This window comes from Diadema antillarum, unplaced genomic scaffold (assembly GCF_040938485.1).
Source record: "Diadema antillarum isolate AM-2024a unplaced genomic scaffold, OU_Dant_1.0 seq00000604_RagTag, whole genome shotgun sequence".
NCBI classification, from domain to species: domain Eukaryota; kingdom Metazoa; phylum Echinodermata; class Echinoidea; order Diadematoida; family Diadematidae; genus Diadema; species Diadema antillarum.
Window position 1 is genome coordinate 409,153 of NW_027271532.1, and position 16,455 is coordinate 425,607.

Consider the following 16,455-nt stretch of genomic DNA (forward strand, 5'->3'; position numbering starts at 1 on the left):
ATATGATGCGTTGTGTAGCCTAGGCCTATCTGTTGTGCTGCATAAGATCGCGAGAAAGACTGTAACTCGTGCATCGTTAGTGCACTTTTATATTGAAGTATTTAAAAAATAATAATTATGACTCTACGTGGTCATTTGTTTGTATTGCTAACTCATACATTGTAGGCCTGTTATGAGCGTTATCAACCCAGTAATAGTACTTTTACTACATTGAAACTGATGTGCCAGGTGGTTTACGAGCGTATTACATGCACATTGTGAATGCTGGGCAATCGTAACCCCATAGAACTCAGTGCTGTATAACTATCGCAAGCGAAGCGACATGACAGCTAGCTACGGTAGCTCTGTTTTCAGTGGCACCGGTGTGCGCACGTACTCGTAAGTAGACACACACACACACACACTGCGATCTAGCAAACTATGTAGCTACCTTGCGACGGTAGACACACCACTGACCTACACATGTAGGTCAGTGAGATACACACACACACAGCGCGCGAGCTAGCTGCATGCGCGCCATGTGGCGGCGAATGCGTGTAGATTTACATATGTATGAGCATATTGGCGCGGACGTTACTATGGTTGTTGCATACGAAGCCACGCCAAACACGTTCGCTGTGATCAAAAAATTATTGCAAGGGGTATCTTCTAGGCAATATCCCCGGTCCAAGACGTGGAGCTAGCGAAAAACCGACTTCACCAGCGGATTCAGCACATCCTAAACTACTCGCATGCCACATGCTGGTACAAGTAGCGAAGCAGATGCTGAGATATCGAGATAGGTGTGATTCTAATGACATTTACACCAAGTTATCGTCGGAGTCATGTACCAGCGCTTTGATAGAATATGGAGCAAAACTTCCTCTTTCATATGATACCAAATTTGTTAGGATTCGATAGCGGCATGGACCGGGGATTTTGCCATAAATGCAATTTTTTAGCACAAAACGCGGGGTCAAAACAGCGTAGGCGCGCAACTCTATTGTGTTCTATGGGGCTTGCGTGTTGTAAGATAGGGTCGCGTTTTGTCTGAAGGTTGGCAGTGCGCGATCAGACACCCTAATAAATATGTACGTGCATGTCAGACCAAAAATTGTTCAAAAACGTGAATTCGTGTACAATTTCAATGCAAACTGTAGCTGCGTTTACAGGCAAATTTCATAAAAGCATGGTTATTTGGGGGTTTTATTGATTAAAATCAATTCATAACATATTTTCTTGTTCGGAACAATGTCGCGGACAAATTTCATTAAAAAAAACAATGAAAAACATAAAGTCGAAAAAACAGAAATACATAAGAAATTCAATAAACAACGAAAAACTTTAAAAAATTTTCTAATTGCACAATTTTTTTCTCTTACATTTGCTAAGGACACTTAAAAGAATCTGTACACAAAAAAATGTGCCTGTTTTGAGCTTTATTTTAGTGATTTATACCAAATTGTCTGATTTCATGCATCATTATGCATAAGTTAGCATAATTTAGCAAAAATGATAATTTTCAAAAAAATCAACTTCATGGTACTTTAGATTACATCGTAGGCAATGTGTGTGCCAAATTTCGTCGCGATGGCGCGGTCGACGGCCGAGATCTGGAGAGGGGGCTTGGGAGGACCCCCCCCCCCCCCCGCCCGGCTCTATCATCTACCTAAATAGCACGGCCTAGTTAGGTTTGATGCATAAAACTCATTAAAAGTGTCTTCTACCCAACTTTGGACACTCAAATGGTAGTGTGTTTAAGTTATGAAATATTTTGGGTGAGATTAGTACGTGTTTGAAATTCATTAAACGGGAGAAAAACTTGTCTTAGGCCCCTCCTGATTATTTTAGCAGTGACCACTGTACATTTGCATACATGTATTGAATGCCAATGGTTTTCCTTGGAAGTATGGGGTCAAAGGCCAGGTATAAAATCTAAGATTATAGTATTTACTGCTTAAATTGCACTTTTCTCCATATCCTGTACAGTTGTAAATGAATAATTTTATACATTAATTAAGCAAAGTTTATACATGCATCGCTGCAAAATGATTTCAAATGATTTTGTTGGGGAAGATTTGTTCCAAAGGGTCAAAGGTCTGTTCAGTTGGTTAAAACAATTCAATGAATTGTCACACATTTTCAACATGTACTGTAGACCTATTGGGACAATATTGTGACATAGGCAATGGCATACCAGTCACCTCAGTGACTATTGACATTTCCAGTCTTTATTTGCTTTCTTCTACTTCATGTATTTCTATCATTTAAAGGTCTTTAAGAATTACTTTGAAGACTCAAATACAGTGTGTTATTTTTATTGTGCAATAGTTTGATATTCAAGATTTATAATGTGTAAAAAAAAATCCTGTTATGTAGCCTTCTTGGCAGTAAAGATATGTGATTTACAACATCAATAATTAGTATCTAGCACTACTGTATATTAGAAACGGATAGCCTGCTTTAAATTCAAGTTAACCATATTTTTGCAGCACTGAATGAATGAATGAATAATCCTTGCGGTGTTCACTTTATACCTTGAGTGTTTGTTTATTTGTTTGTTTGTTTTTTTGTCCTTTGAAATATCAGAAAGCCAAAGAATCAGCGCGTGAAGAGGGCGCTTGAGAAGCGGGAGCCAAAGCTGATTGAGAACAACAAGACGTCCCTCTTCATTCGGGGCGGACACACCAGTGAGAGGATTACGGCTGTCCTCACTGAGCTTCACATGCTGAGGAAGCCGCACAGCCAGATATTCAGGAGGTGTGTAAACACAACTGTAGCCATGTGGCAAAGTATTGTTGCTGCATGGAGAGAATCTATGTGAATATCATGCAAAAATAACATAAATAGTCTTAAGGGGACTGCACAGTACTGGTTGAGGTGGGGATTCAGGTTAATAACATTCCTAAGTGAGATAACGAGAACCTCTTACGAAATATGAAAGAGCATGTCATTTTAAGAAGGATTCAACGTTTATTTGATGAAAATTGGTTTTCAAATGGCTGAGATATCCAAAAAAGTGATGATAAGGCGACAGGCCACGCCTTTTATTAGGATCTCTTTGTTTCACCTTGTTTTTGGATATCTCAGCCATTTCAAAACCGATTTTCATCAAATAAACTTTTGATATCCTTTAGAATTGCATGCTCTTTGACATCTCATAGAGTGGTTTCTGAACATCTTCCAAAACGTTAAAAGCTACATCCTCACTTCAACCAGAACTGTACAGATGATATGAATATGTGTACAAATGTATGTGGAAATCTTCTCTCATTCATCATTTATAGTCAAGGGAAGTTCACAGCTTAAATTAGCTGAGCATGACAAATTTAAATGTGTGAATGTTTCCAATTTTACATTGGTCGGGAATAGCTTTCACTTCTTTAAATAGGTCTGGGAGAACCATTGTTTGTTGCCAGCTGATGAAGTTGGAGTTTGTTGCCAGTTATACTATGAAAGTGATTTCTTTTCTTTATTTCTATTCATTTTTTCATGTGAACAGGTACAGCCTTTGCTGGCAAGCCTCTATCTTGTCCTCCAAATTCTATCCAGAGTGTGTCAAAATACCATGTATTGGATGTTAATACTAGACAATCACAGGTCTAATATTGAGAAACGACATGAAAGACAATCATTGAAAAGCCTTGATACAATGCAATTGCAATATGTTTGTGCACCTGGCAGTCTAGATGAAATTCATGAAATTTTCTGGTTGTGGCATTTGTGGTACGTGATACTTCCTTTGGCAGTTAAAGTCAGTCTATGTTGTGTTGGGCTTATTGTGTAAATGAAATGCAAATTTATCCTTGATATTGTATCTTCACAGAAAAAACATCATGCGACCGTTTGATGACCAAACGTCACTGGAATTCATGGCCCAAAAGAATGATGCTTCGCTGTTTGCGTTCGGCTCTCACTCCAAGAAGAGACCAAATAACCTTGTCCTAGGTAAATAAATGACTGATGAAAAGAAAAGATGTAAACATCAATGTGAAAGCAGTGATTTTAAGGCAACATGACCATGATACACTGCAAGTAAAATTAGACACACAAGAATATTGATATAACCATAAAGTTGCCATGTCAACTGGAATTTGATATGCTATTACCACATGTGACATTTAACATCCCCGTAGGGGGGGGGGGGGGGGGTGTTTCATAAAGCTTTGCTAAAGTTACGAACGACTTAAGAACGACTGGTGATCAGTTCTTGTGCTGAATTATGGAAATTCTGATAAGTATAGCACATCAGAACTGATCACCAGTCATTCTTAAGTTGTTCGTAACTTTTAAGAACAGCTTTATGAAACACCCCCCCCCCCCGTAAAGATTTTCCAGCAAACCCCCAGAAAACCAATGTCATTTACACATGATGTACATGTGACATAAACTTGCATGTAGATAGACTGTGCCGTCCTCATGCAGTGAGCTTTCGCTGTTTATGTTCATGAGTCGTACACTGCTTCGAAAAATGCTACACAAATAATATTTTGTATAGCAGTAATACCATATAAAAAGTGCGATACCAGGAAATTTATTCCCTGCGTATGCATGTGATCAGATGTTGTTTTGCTTATCTGCACCTAAGAAACTGTGATAAGTTATTTTTCGTTATTGGTCCCTTGTGCATGAATGAATGTCTTCTTATTTTCATGCAGAATCTTATGAAAATAAGTTTTGCCACAAAACTTACTCTCTCCCATTCTCTCACACCCTCACTTTCAGGTCGCATGTTTGACTACCATACGTTAGATATGGTGGAGTTTGGAGTAGAAAACTTCAAATCAATGCATGAATTCAAGGTGAGTGGATGCATCCTGTGTTTGCATTGGCCCAAGGTTTGGTTATTATTCAATTTTAAAGGCTGTAATGTTCATGTAATTGTAATGCCACAAGAACAATTTTTTCCGTTTTCTTTGTTTTCAGACTTTGTTATTAATAGATTACTACTTGTTGTCTCCTCTTTTGCAAAGTAAAATAGCTACCAATGTGTAATAAAGACTTTCAAGAAATATGAAGTTAGTCAGGCGATTTAATTCATTAATGTGCCAGATGCTCAAACTATCTGCTTTCCTGTAAAAATTCTTGAAATAATCTGTACTTCGCATATCTGGAGGTTCTACATACATTGTAGAGCCAGGTTAACTTTTGATGAATGTCATATCTTTCTCCATTTTCTTGTTTCCCAGACACCAAAATGCACAACAGGGACTAAGCCATGCTTGATATTCACAGGAGAGGTGTTTGAAAATGATTCTGAATTACAAAGAGTCAAGAGCCTACTAATAGGTATGTGGTATCGATATATGATGTAGTAATGGTATATTTCCATTTCCTTTCTGAAGAATAGACAACTGTGAAGATTTGTAAACATAAAGAAAAGAGGAAATGAACTTGATTATTTATATTCTTGCAAATCGGATTTGGCTATGAAAGACCTAATGGATTTATCTGTACAGCAATTGATTGTGCAGTTGCATTGACCTGGTACTGTACCGTATGTCCAAAAAAAAAATTACAACGGGGCCCTATGCAATGATATCTTTAAAGATATTAGCATCAATCTAAATACAAATTCAGGGTATGAAACTATAACTCATTGCCCACATCTTCCAGAAAACCCCATTCGATTTGCTTCGGTGGTCAAAGAGAAATGAGGAATTTTGTAGAGGATGTCGGGAATCTCTTTTGTCCAAGTTCTGCCTATTGTTTACACACAAAATCATCGAAGTGCTAAACTTGGAAGAATCAGACTCATGACATGCTTTACTACAATCCACATTTCTCTGTGACCGCTTAACCAAATCGAATGGGGATTTCTGCAATATAGACCTAAGATGTTATATTTTAAGAAACTGAAGTAGCATTGAAAAAAAAAATCATATTGGATGTTATCAATGCAAAAATATGATTGTAATTTTTGTGTGATATACTGCAGTATGTCCCCAAAAAATTACAATCAATTTTTCGAATTGATAACATCCAAAATGATCCACCTGTCTAAGTGCTACTTCAGACAGAACTTGGACAAAAGAGATTCCCGACATCCTCTACAAAATTCCTCATTTCTCTTTTACCACTGAAGCAAATCAAATGGGGTTTTCTGTAAGATGTGGGCAATGAGTTATAGCTTCATACCCTGAATTTGTATTTAGATTGATGCAATATTTTTAAAGATATCATTGCATAGGGTCCCGTTGTAATTTTTTTGGGGACATACTGTAGATGTTATTTCTTCACTGACTATTGCTTCACTCTTCCACATTGAATCTTACTGCTTGTGATTTTTGTAATGTCTAAAATGAACAAAGGAAACAGAAACCGAATGTAAATGTGGATTGAGTGAAGACAGCAATAGTAGTAGAACAAAATTTGACTATTAATTAAAAAGTTATGAATTTTAAAGTTTTGCTAATGTTGTCACTGGATAAGGAGACTGCTACAGTTCATGACTTCATTTTGGACAATATAAAGAAAATTCAACTTATTCATTCTTTTCTAGCATAATGAAAGAGCACTTGACTAGCCTTTTTCAGAAGGCAGGGGGAATAATATTGCCCTTAACATATATGTCAGTATTTAGCAAGTGAATGGAATGTGCACTTTTCATGAAACTAAAATTTTGTGGAATTTCCCTATAGGCCTATTTTCTGTATATTGTCCAGAATGACATCATGAGTCATAGTAGTCTTCTTATCCAGTGATGATGGCACAGAAACTGTAAAATTTCATGATTTTTGAATCGAGAGTTTGATTTTCTTCAAACTTTCACTGATGTGTTCTACTAATGTTGCTGCTTTTACTATTCCATATGTTATGATCGATATATTTGGGTCTCATGGAACTCCAAAAGTGTTCCATGAAACAAGCATGCTCTCTGGGCAGTGGGAGATGTATGAATTTTTCCTCTCACCCTACACTCACCTGTCACATATCGGAGCCATGCCATTATCATTGGTATCATGTAGCTCTGGCATGCCAGTGAAAAGTAGGGTCAGGGCTGAGTGATGACGAGTGTGCGGCAAACATGAAGGGGAAAAAAAATCATGCTTGAAATTGTCAAGAGTCCTGTGCAGAATGTCAAGGGGTACATTTATACACCCCTCTTCCAAGGACCAACCAAACTGTAGGCCCCATTTGCTTGTCTGACATTGGCTCTGCCTTTGCTGTATAGCTACATACAAGTTTAGGGACCTTCATTTGCCATTCAACAGACAGGCACTGTAAATTAGGCTAATTATGCAGTGAAATGAGAACATGTGTGATATGAGTTATTAAATCCCAACACCTAGTGAGTATTTCAATTTACTTGCCAAATTATCTGTTGGACCACTTTCGTATCAGGTATTCATATAAACAATGATGAAATTTATAATTTTTTATTTTTTTTGGTCATAAACAGTATTGTAGAAGCTATATCACAAACCAAACTGTGACATACCTTGTATTAAAATTCTTACACTATACATCTTTAGATGAAATATGGGGGAAATGTGGATGACTTGAAGGGCAGCTATTATTTTTCCTCATTTAGCACACTTTTTATAGGACAAGGGGGGGGGGGGTATAGATGATGAGTAATAGCAAACATTTATGTGATTGTTTTCATTCTGATTCAGATTTCTTCCGGGGCCCCGTCGTGGAAGCGGTGCGGCTGGCCGGTTTGGAGCACGTTCTCAGCTTCACGGCGATTGATGGCAAGATTCTGATCCGCAGCTACAAGTGAGTTACTAGTCCGTTGCCACACACCCAAAATTATTCGTTTTGGAAATAAATTTGTGCAACGTAATGCAAAAATTATTTATTCCTGTGTGTGGACAAATTTGTTAGCTCCTATGAAACACATTGTGATGCAAAAATGGGTCAAGCTTGATATCTTTTTTTTAAACTCTTGCAATAATTTGCCCTATGTGGCATGCGTGAACGGCACGCAAGAAACCATATTTTTTTTAAGCGGCCATACAAGGTCTACCCAGGATCACACTCCAGGGGCCCGTTTCATAAAACTTGTTATCAGTGACAACTGCCACATTTCTATGACAAATTTGCTCTCAGCCAATCAGATGCAAGGATTTCCGTAGCTTGTCACATCTATGACAACTTGTCACTGATGACAAGTTTTATGAAACGGGCCCCTGGTTGTCATTTAGGCTTGTGCAGTCAAGAGAATCAGAGCTTTTATATTTGCAGCTGAATGACAGTCACAATTATAGTTGATTTAAAAAAAATATTTGCATCACGATACAAATCCAGTATCTACTGTGTGTGAATATGGCTTTTGTGCATGGGGCAACAGAGGAAGAGACATCACTTCTTTTTTTCTTGCTGTATTTACCTTTCAGTATCATATCCATACACTCATTTGCAATAATAAACTATGCAGGGATGTACAAATACAGGAAAAACAGAACAAAATATTCTTGATATCACTTAGGTAATGAGCTATTTATAAACTGATTTGGCACGTTCTCAATTTCAATCGATTGATATGATTTGTAGAACATGAACAATGAGGAATATCCAACGGTCCAACTCTATGTGGAAGAAGCATCAAACCACATATTTCAAGAAAACCAGTGTAAAAAAAAAACCAAAAACACCCAGATTTTGGTATCTGTAGCTCTTCTGGAAATTACAAGGAGCAAATCAGTTGCTGAGAATTCACTTTTAAAAATTGTTGCTATGAGTCACTCCCGTCTCTATTGCTGTCGTCAGAGTCCTCCTGAAGAAGTCCGGAACAAGAACGCCCAGAGTGGAGCTGGCAGAAATAGGTCCGTCGTTGGACCTGGTCAAGAGGAGGACCCGACTTGCCACACATGACCTCTTCAAGAGGGCATGCAAGAAGCCCAAAGCCCTCAAGGTACGTGTGGTTCTCTCTTATATAGCTTATATTATCACCGTTAGTTTTTATGCATCTTGTGCTAAAAGGTAGTCAACTGTAGATGGAAAAGCATGCAGAAATACTAACTGTTATTTGTTTTTGCAGTATTTTCGTACTGTGATTTTGCCAAGAATACTGCAGGTTTCATGGAAAATACTGTTCATTCCTCCCAAATTGTGCTGCTACACATCTATTGCAAGAAATGTAAAAATGCTGTTTTTCTACCAAAAGTATGCCTTTCAGCCCTCAGGATACTGTAGTGCTGTATACAATGTTGACATCTCTGTAGTCATGTCATCATCAAATATCTATTGCTTGAAATGTTCTTGTGTTCATATTGAGTTTCTCCATTCCTACAGTGCACTCCCATTATAACGAACACAATTATATCGAAATTCCGGTTACAACAAAGTAAAAATTCAGGCTGTAAAATTATCCGTTCTTTGTTCGTGATTGTTTATTTGTTCGCTTATGACGAAATTTCGATACAGCAAAAGAAAATTGCCGGTCCCAAGGACTTCCGTTATAACGGGAGTCCACTGTTCTTGTAATACAGGATCGTGAATTAAATCACTTGCAAATATTTTCATCCAATTGGGATATGTAAAAAATTCGACTTGCAAAATATATGTTGTATACAGTATCTTGTATTTAGATGCTGTGGGTCTTCTCTACCCAACCTATTTTTTCAGCCCAAGAAGAAGAAGAACATCAGCCAAGATGTTTTCAAGACCATGCACGGACGGGTGCACATGGAGAAACAGGACCTGGGCAAGCTGCAGATCAGAAAGATGAAGGCACTGAAGCGGAGGAAAGGGGAGGAGAGCCAGCCGACAGAAGGGGGCGGAGGAGGAGGCAGGGGTGCAGCGGGAGAGGAGGGAGCCGGTGGAAAGAGGGCACGAACTGTCAAAACGGACTGAACCTGGCAAGCATGTGCACAGAGAAAAATCGTGCTGTGGATTTACAATTTTGCGCGTTGTGCCGAGAAAAGAGGACGGGATGTTCCGGCTATAGCATGAATTGTGGACTCGCGGTTAAATATAAAGATGTTTATGGCATTGTTGGCAGGCAAGGTTTGTTGTTTGACTGACACATGCACCTGCACTCCCAGAACTTTGCAGATGGTACTTGTCTCTTATCGACAGACTGGGCTTGATGTAGAACATATGCCACGGCGTTTATTGGAAATATACTCTGGCCCATATTTTTCTTCTTCCAAAGCTGCTTTTACAGCCAAGTCAGTCTCTCTTTGCTGCAGTACCCATATTTACTGCTGTCATGCATCATTGGAGTGCTGCTAAAGTCTGGTTTGTGCAACCAAGACTGTACTCTTCAAAGCCATGTCTTGATGCTAATGACAGAGACATACATATATGTGGACACATGGGACTACACATTTTGTGTGTTATAACTTTGATATCTCCCTGAAAAATGATGACTGCATCAAATATATAGAGGACTTCAAATATGCTTCAATTATTATTTTCTTGGGGCAGATATGTGACGGCAGCCATATTGGAATTCGAAACGGCGTCTGACCCCATGGTCAGATCTCTTGGATCCGACAATTTTTTTAATCAGCGCCCCAAAATACCCCTATATGCAAAATTTCATACTTTCTGCCGGATGTGAGCATCTCGACCAATTTTTGCTACATATCTGCCCCACTATTTTAGATGTCCTCAGTCCACGGAGACATGGCAATACATGTACAGGTATATGCAGACCTTGAAATAGCCACTCTTAGTTTGGTTAAATGTCCACTTGAGCATTGGAGTAAAGACTGTGTGGGCTTACCAGTGCCTTCCCAACATTGGTGTACAAAATAATGTTATGTGTTTCGGTTCCTGCAATGTTGAAAAGCAAAACACAAAGAATGGCACTCTGAAAGCATGTAGTCAATGGACACAAGCAACTGAGTAAGAAGCCTTTGTTCTGTTTTGGTGTGAACGAGGGAAAATACCCTAAGGAGGGTTTTTTTTTTTATAAGGGGCTCTTGTCATAACAAAATCATTGAGATAAGTTAAATCCCTTGGTATATCAAGATTTTGTTATATCAGGGTTTTTAGTTACCGTAAATCCCTTAGTATATCAAGATTTTGTTATATCAGGGTTTGAAATAAAATTCTTTGTTATCCAGGTGAACCTTGTTATGATGAACACAGATGCAACATTTTATTAGTATGAAAGAATGTTACCTTTGAAATTGTAGTTTTGTTTTCTCACTTTGTCTGTTTTAATGAGATTTGGTTATTATGACAAAATTCTTGTATTTCCAACTATCTCATTTCAATTGGGTTTGCCTGCGATTGGAGTCTACGACTGTTTTCTGTATCGATTGCCCTCTATATTTACTGAAAGCAGAATATAGGAAGAAGAGGGAAAAGTTTGGTTGTCAGAAAGATTCATATGAAGTAATAGTTTTGTGTGCATGCCATGAGAAATGTAGATGATATGAAGTAAAAAGTGATATCCCTCATGGACTGAACATGACGTACAATTAAATGTAATTCCATTCGTACGAGGACTACATGTGTACAAAGTTGTAATTTTTGTCTTTGTAGTTTTTCAGCAGCCCGACATGTACTCATTGCTATAGGAAACAATGTTGTGATATGCATCAAATTGATTTCTAACCAAAGCTCTCACATGATTCGGCACGCCGTACACCGGGGTACCGTTGTAACCGGGGTACCGCGTTGTATAGCGCCATCTCATACTTTCTCATACCATCTCATACCATATCATACTTTATAATGCGTATCCGAATTCAGATACGGCGATTCCGAATTCGGATACGGCAAAGTCGTCGCAATGAACTAGCACCATAGGTGTTTTTCGAAGTAATTTCTAGCACCACACCGTTTTGTAAACATCATCTACCGTAACTTTTATTTTCAGAAAAAAAAAATCACCGAAAGCCCAGAAAATTCACCCCAAAATCAACTGTATTTCTTCAAAATTTGATCATGGGGGCTGCCATCTTTATAATCTTCTACGTGTGCGCAAATGGTCGATAATAAGAGATGAAATGCGAAAGAAAAGGTTCAAATTAAATAATTGGAATTTATTTCTTAGATTAATAAAATATTTACGTGGATTTCTAATGTTATCAAAAATATTTCATTTAAATGATTTTCTTATTTCATTTTGTATTCATTAATTTACGGGGTAGTAGACTGGCAACGTCGTCTGCAATTGATTATTACACGTACACTGCGCTACTTAATTATAAGCACGAATGCTAGCATTACGCCAGCGCAGCGGCCATAGTCATGGCGTCTGCGTGCAGTGATGGCCGTGCTAGCAGCGGATACAAGGACCTACTCAAATCTCGCAAAAAACACAAGAAACTCAATAGAAGAGGTTAACTAGAGAATGCCAGGGAAAGGGTGGTAGGTAAGCTTGGCGAGGATAAGATCGCAGAAATTCTTGATGCTTTTTTAATGGCCCAAGGTGGTGACAACACTGCAAGTGCAAGCGCAGAAACCCAGCGCAAGAACAAGGAGAGAGCAGATGGAGTAATACTAACATTATTAGCTCAAGGTCTCTCACAAATTGAAGTCATCTCCATTCAGTACTAACAATAATATGTACAATAATATTAAACAGTTAAGATTATAACAGAGCAGAAAATAATTATCAGTTGCATGCATTAATTGTTGCATAATCACAAATAAGAAAACATTTTTGTGCATAATACTACTAAAAAATATTTTGACACCTTTTTGGTAAGAAAGGGTACAGCGCTGAAGAAAAAAAAAATTAATTCAACAAAATGGCGAATTTTCATTTGGTACCCCAGGGTACCAAATATTGCATCACATGAAAAATTGCCTTTGAAATGCAGGGACTGCAGGTCCTCTACTTTTTTGTGGCTCTTAGAAAAAAAAAAGAGATAGAGAGAAAAAACATGGGGAGGGGATCACAACACCCATGAATTTCCGAAGGCTCCGCCCTTAGATTCTTCCTAAGTGGGGGATAATACTACCATTCACCTTGCCATTCCCCCGTCCCCGCAGTTCCCCCCCCCCCCCCCATCAAATTCAGTGTTTTGTTTCAATCTCTACATTGCTTTTGCATTCAAACTTCAAATTCCTCCATTGCTGCTCTCAAGAGGGCACCTGATTGCAAAGCTCAGTGAATCTGGCTAGTCTGTCCCACTTATGCAGCACTTTTGCAGCATACACACTTCCATCAAGGCAGCCAGATTTTAGCAGTCAGCAGTAGTGATTCCAATGCCAGTTCACACATGTTATGTCATTAACCACAATTACAATAGTCAAAATAATGTTTAACATTTTTTTAAAATCATAATTTTGACATGTTACCAGTACTCAAATTTTGAACAGTAATTCAGAATTAGATACCTGGTAATTTTAATCTACAATCTTGTCCCATGATCACTTATTTCACATCTTCCGGGGGACCCCATAAAGCTATCTAAGGCTTATTTTTTCAACATACGATAGAAATATTAAAGTAAGAAATCCTTTCTCCAATGGGAGACAAAGAGCCAGGGCGGGAGAAATTAAATCTCAAGTGGGAGAACGGGAGATTTTGCAAAAATGGGTTTTCGGCGGGAGAGTTGGAGTCTCTGCTTATGAACGACTGGTGATCAGTTCTTGTGCTGAATTATGGAAATTCTGATGAGATAGCACATCAGGGCCCCCATTTCATAAAAAAGTTGATATGATAGTAACTCTTGCTGGAATGACAATTGTCATAGTAATGACAAGAATCAAGCTTCCTGATTGGCTGTTGCTATGGGAAGTTGTCATTCTTGCAAGAGCTGCTATCATATCAACTTTTATGAAATGGGGCCCAGAAGTGATCACCAGTCGTTCGTAAGTCCTTTGTAATTTTACAAACAGCTTTATGAAACAGGGCCCTGGACCGGTAATGCATACATACATGTAGTGTGGTGCAGCTGTCTGTGTGTGACACTGAGATCACTGGTGTAGTGTGTGTGTGATGAGTGCTGATGTTATGATGCTGCTACACTGCTGAGCTCATTGTTGCAACAAATTTTTCTTCCCTTAACGTGAAAACTAAGTTTCGGTAAGTGCTTGAGAACCCGTCTAGCACCATTTCATTTTTTCTTGCAATATATCGAAAGAGTCCACTAAGAAACTTACCTAGCTGACGCGGTTTGCCGGAATGATGAGTCGATTTGGAGTATTTTGAGAAAAATAATAGTAGGAAAACCGACTTTTATTCCAGAAGGCTCCAGACTAACTCGGTCTCGGGAAAAATTCGACCCTACTTCAGACAATTCACACGCAGTTCGTGATCGCCACATTCTACTGGCCACTGCATAATACCAAATGAGGCCTAACTGAATGGACAGGAAAGTGCGTGCTAACGTAATCCTGTACAAACAAAACAAAAATGACAGCGCGCGGTCCTCAGTTGCTGAGACGCGCGGTCTTTGGAGTTTTTGTTGTTGTTTATCAAGTGCCTTTGTTTCAGAGGTGCTTGATAGGCGCACACTAATTTTGCATGCGCGCAAAAGAGGTTTTTGATGCGCGCGTTGTAACAACTCGGACCATTACTGCGAGTAGCCAGAACACGAAGCGCTAGTTTATACAGGCCGCTCCCATAGGACAACACTGTACAATCAGAGGGACGATTACAACTCATCCCGCTGTCAAAGCGAAGCCGAGTTATCCCCGAGTCCGAGTTTAGCCTGACCCCGTTCGGGTAAGTACTGAGACTGAACCTTTTTGGTTAATATTTCGCATTTTCGTCGTTACCCATCGAATATCTTGTTATAACATCGTTATCCTGCACATTTCCTAAGCATACGTTCACATTTGGGAGCGAAATTTGACAACTTTTGCAGGCGTACCAGAACTTTGTTTGGGCTTTAAGCACTACAAACTATGTTCACCTATATTTTTGTCTCATAACCCAAGGGTACTGCACTGAAGAAAAAAATAAATCGACAAAATGGTGAATTTCTATTTTGGTACCCCAAGATAAAAAAGTCTGCACCATTTATCTCTAAAGTCACTCACAGGTTTCTTTCAGTCTCAGCCTCTGTAAGAATCTGTGTCTGTCTATCCATTGTCAGCCAGTCCTCAGACACTCTTCATTGTACAGTATACCAGAGCTGCCAAGTCTCCCTGATTCTGCGGGAGTCTCCCTGAAAATGTCAAAATCTGTGCATGTCTGAATAAGAGAATATTAAAATCTCCCTGACTTGGGAATTATTTCGCCCATTGCAATGCATGTAACACACAGATATCTCCCTGATTGCTGTGTGGAATCTCCCTGATTTGGATGTGGGAATGTTGGCAGACCCGAGTATACTGTACAAATGGATATTTTTGCTTGAGTAATTTGTTTGCGCATAGCCAGGTAATCGTGAATTTTCGTGTGTTTTTTTATTCTGTGGAATCAAGGCATTAACTATTGGGATGCATGGCAAGCTGAAACATTTGCGTGCTTTTACATGTATTTCCGCGCTAGTTTCTGGTTGCGCAAAATTTTCCACCCCGCAAAAATTTCCACTTTTACAGCATGTACCTATTTGGCAACATACACAATGGACACCACACATTCTGTTTTGATTACGTTATTTATTAGATAGTTAAGTCTTTACACAAGAATTCAAATAAAGGAAAGAAGGAGAGAGAAAAAAGACCAACCCAACTCCACTGCGACTTCTCCACATAGACCAATTTTGCCGGCAAGTCTCCTAACCATGTCTTGCCGTGTACAAACACATAGGTATTCTGCATTATAATATTCACCCATCTCCCTCTCTCCTCCCTTTCTCTCTCTCTCTCTCTATCTCCTTATTCCTCTCACATCTTGTTACCAACAAAATATTCTTTTCTTACCATCTCTTCTTCATTATCAATAACACAATACGAGCGTATGTGCAATTGGGTCTGTACAATGTGTTGTTATCAAAAACAAGAAGGCAAAAAAAAAAAAAAAAATGAAAGAGGGCATTCATACACTTTCTTTCTGTCCAAAAGCTCTGCTGGTGAAATTGAACATTAATAAGAATTCAGCAAGTTTCTTGTTTTTTTTTGCATCTTTCACAGAGCTTAAATGAAACAAGATATTTGCTCCAATAGTATCCTCTTCTATACATATCTATCTGCACAACAAATCTTGACAGAAAGTTTTACTTTTTTTCCTCTCTCTCTGTTGATGTGTGCTTGGGTGATGTCACAATGGGACACTTGATGCTCCAAAGATTCAAGTGCAGTACAACAGAATGCTTCCATGGTTCTAGTGCCATAACATTAGCTACAGCTAGTCTTTCATCTACTACACAGCTACTGTTTTTGTCTATGTCATCTGGTGGAACTTTTTTTTTTTCTCCTACGCACAATCTCTTTCAGGAATACTGCTCTCCACATATTCTATATTAATACAATAGGTAAAAACTACAAGTGCCTTGACTACTATTCGAAAACATGTACAGTAGCAAATCTAAATACAGAATATCTGTACTTGGATAGAGGTAATCCAGACATCTCATCTTTTTTTTTGATACCCAAGCAATATTTACAAATGAGATTGACTATTGGCATTGAACAAGGAAACTGAACATTTTTGGTTTTCATGAGAAACGA

At 38.6% G+C, this 16,455-nt stretch overlaps 1 protein-coding gene across 1 annotated transcript; it reads left to right on the forward strand.

Moving 5' to 3' along the window:
* The first annotated feature begins 322 nt into the window (after window positions 1-322).
* Window positions 323-9,847, forward strand: LOC139735852 (ribosome production factor 2 homolog). Its single transcript, XM_071646597.1, has 8 exons — window positions 323-378; window positions 2,569-2,739; window positions 3,806-3,927; window positions 4,705-4,781; window positions 5,169-5,268; window positions 7,599-7,701; window positions 8,695-8,839; window positions 9,553-9,847. Exons 1-8 carry the CDS (start codon window positions 323-325, stop codon window positions 9,778-9,780), a joined length of 1,002 nt encoding a protein of 333 aa, XP_071502698.1. The 3' UTR covers window positions 9,781-9,847.
* The last annotated feature ends 6,608 nt before the right edge of the window (window positions 9,848-16,455 follow it).

What these genes read in the sequence shown, in the direction of transcription:
- LOC139735852 (XM_071646597.1), top strand. Translation starts at nt 323, where the DNA reads ATGACAGCTAGCTACGGTAGCTCTGTTTTCAGTGGCACCGGTGTGCGC. An exon ending in ACCAAATAACCTTGTCCTAG is followed by an intron (nt 3,928 to 4,704) that starts GTAAATAAATGA and finishes CCTCACTTTCAG; the next exon opens with GTCGCATGTTTGACTACCAT. An exon ending in AGTCAAGAGCCTACTAATAG is followed by an intron (nt 5,269 to 7,598) that starts GTATGTGGTATC and finishes ATTCTGATTCAG; the next exon opens with ATTTCTTCCGGGGCCCCGTC.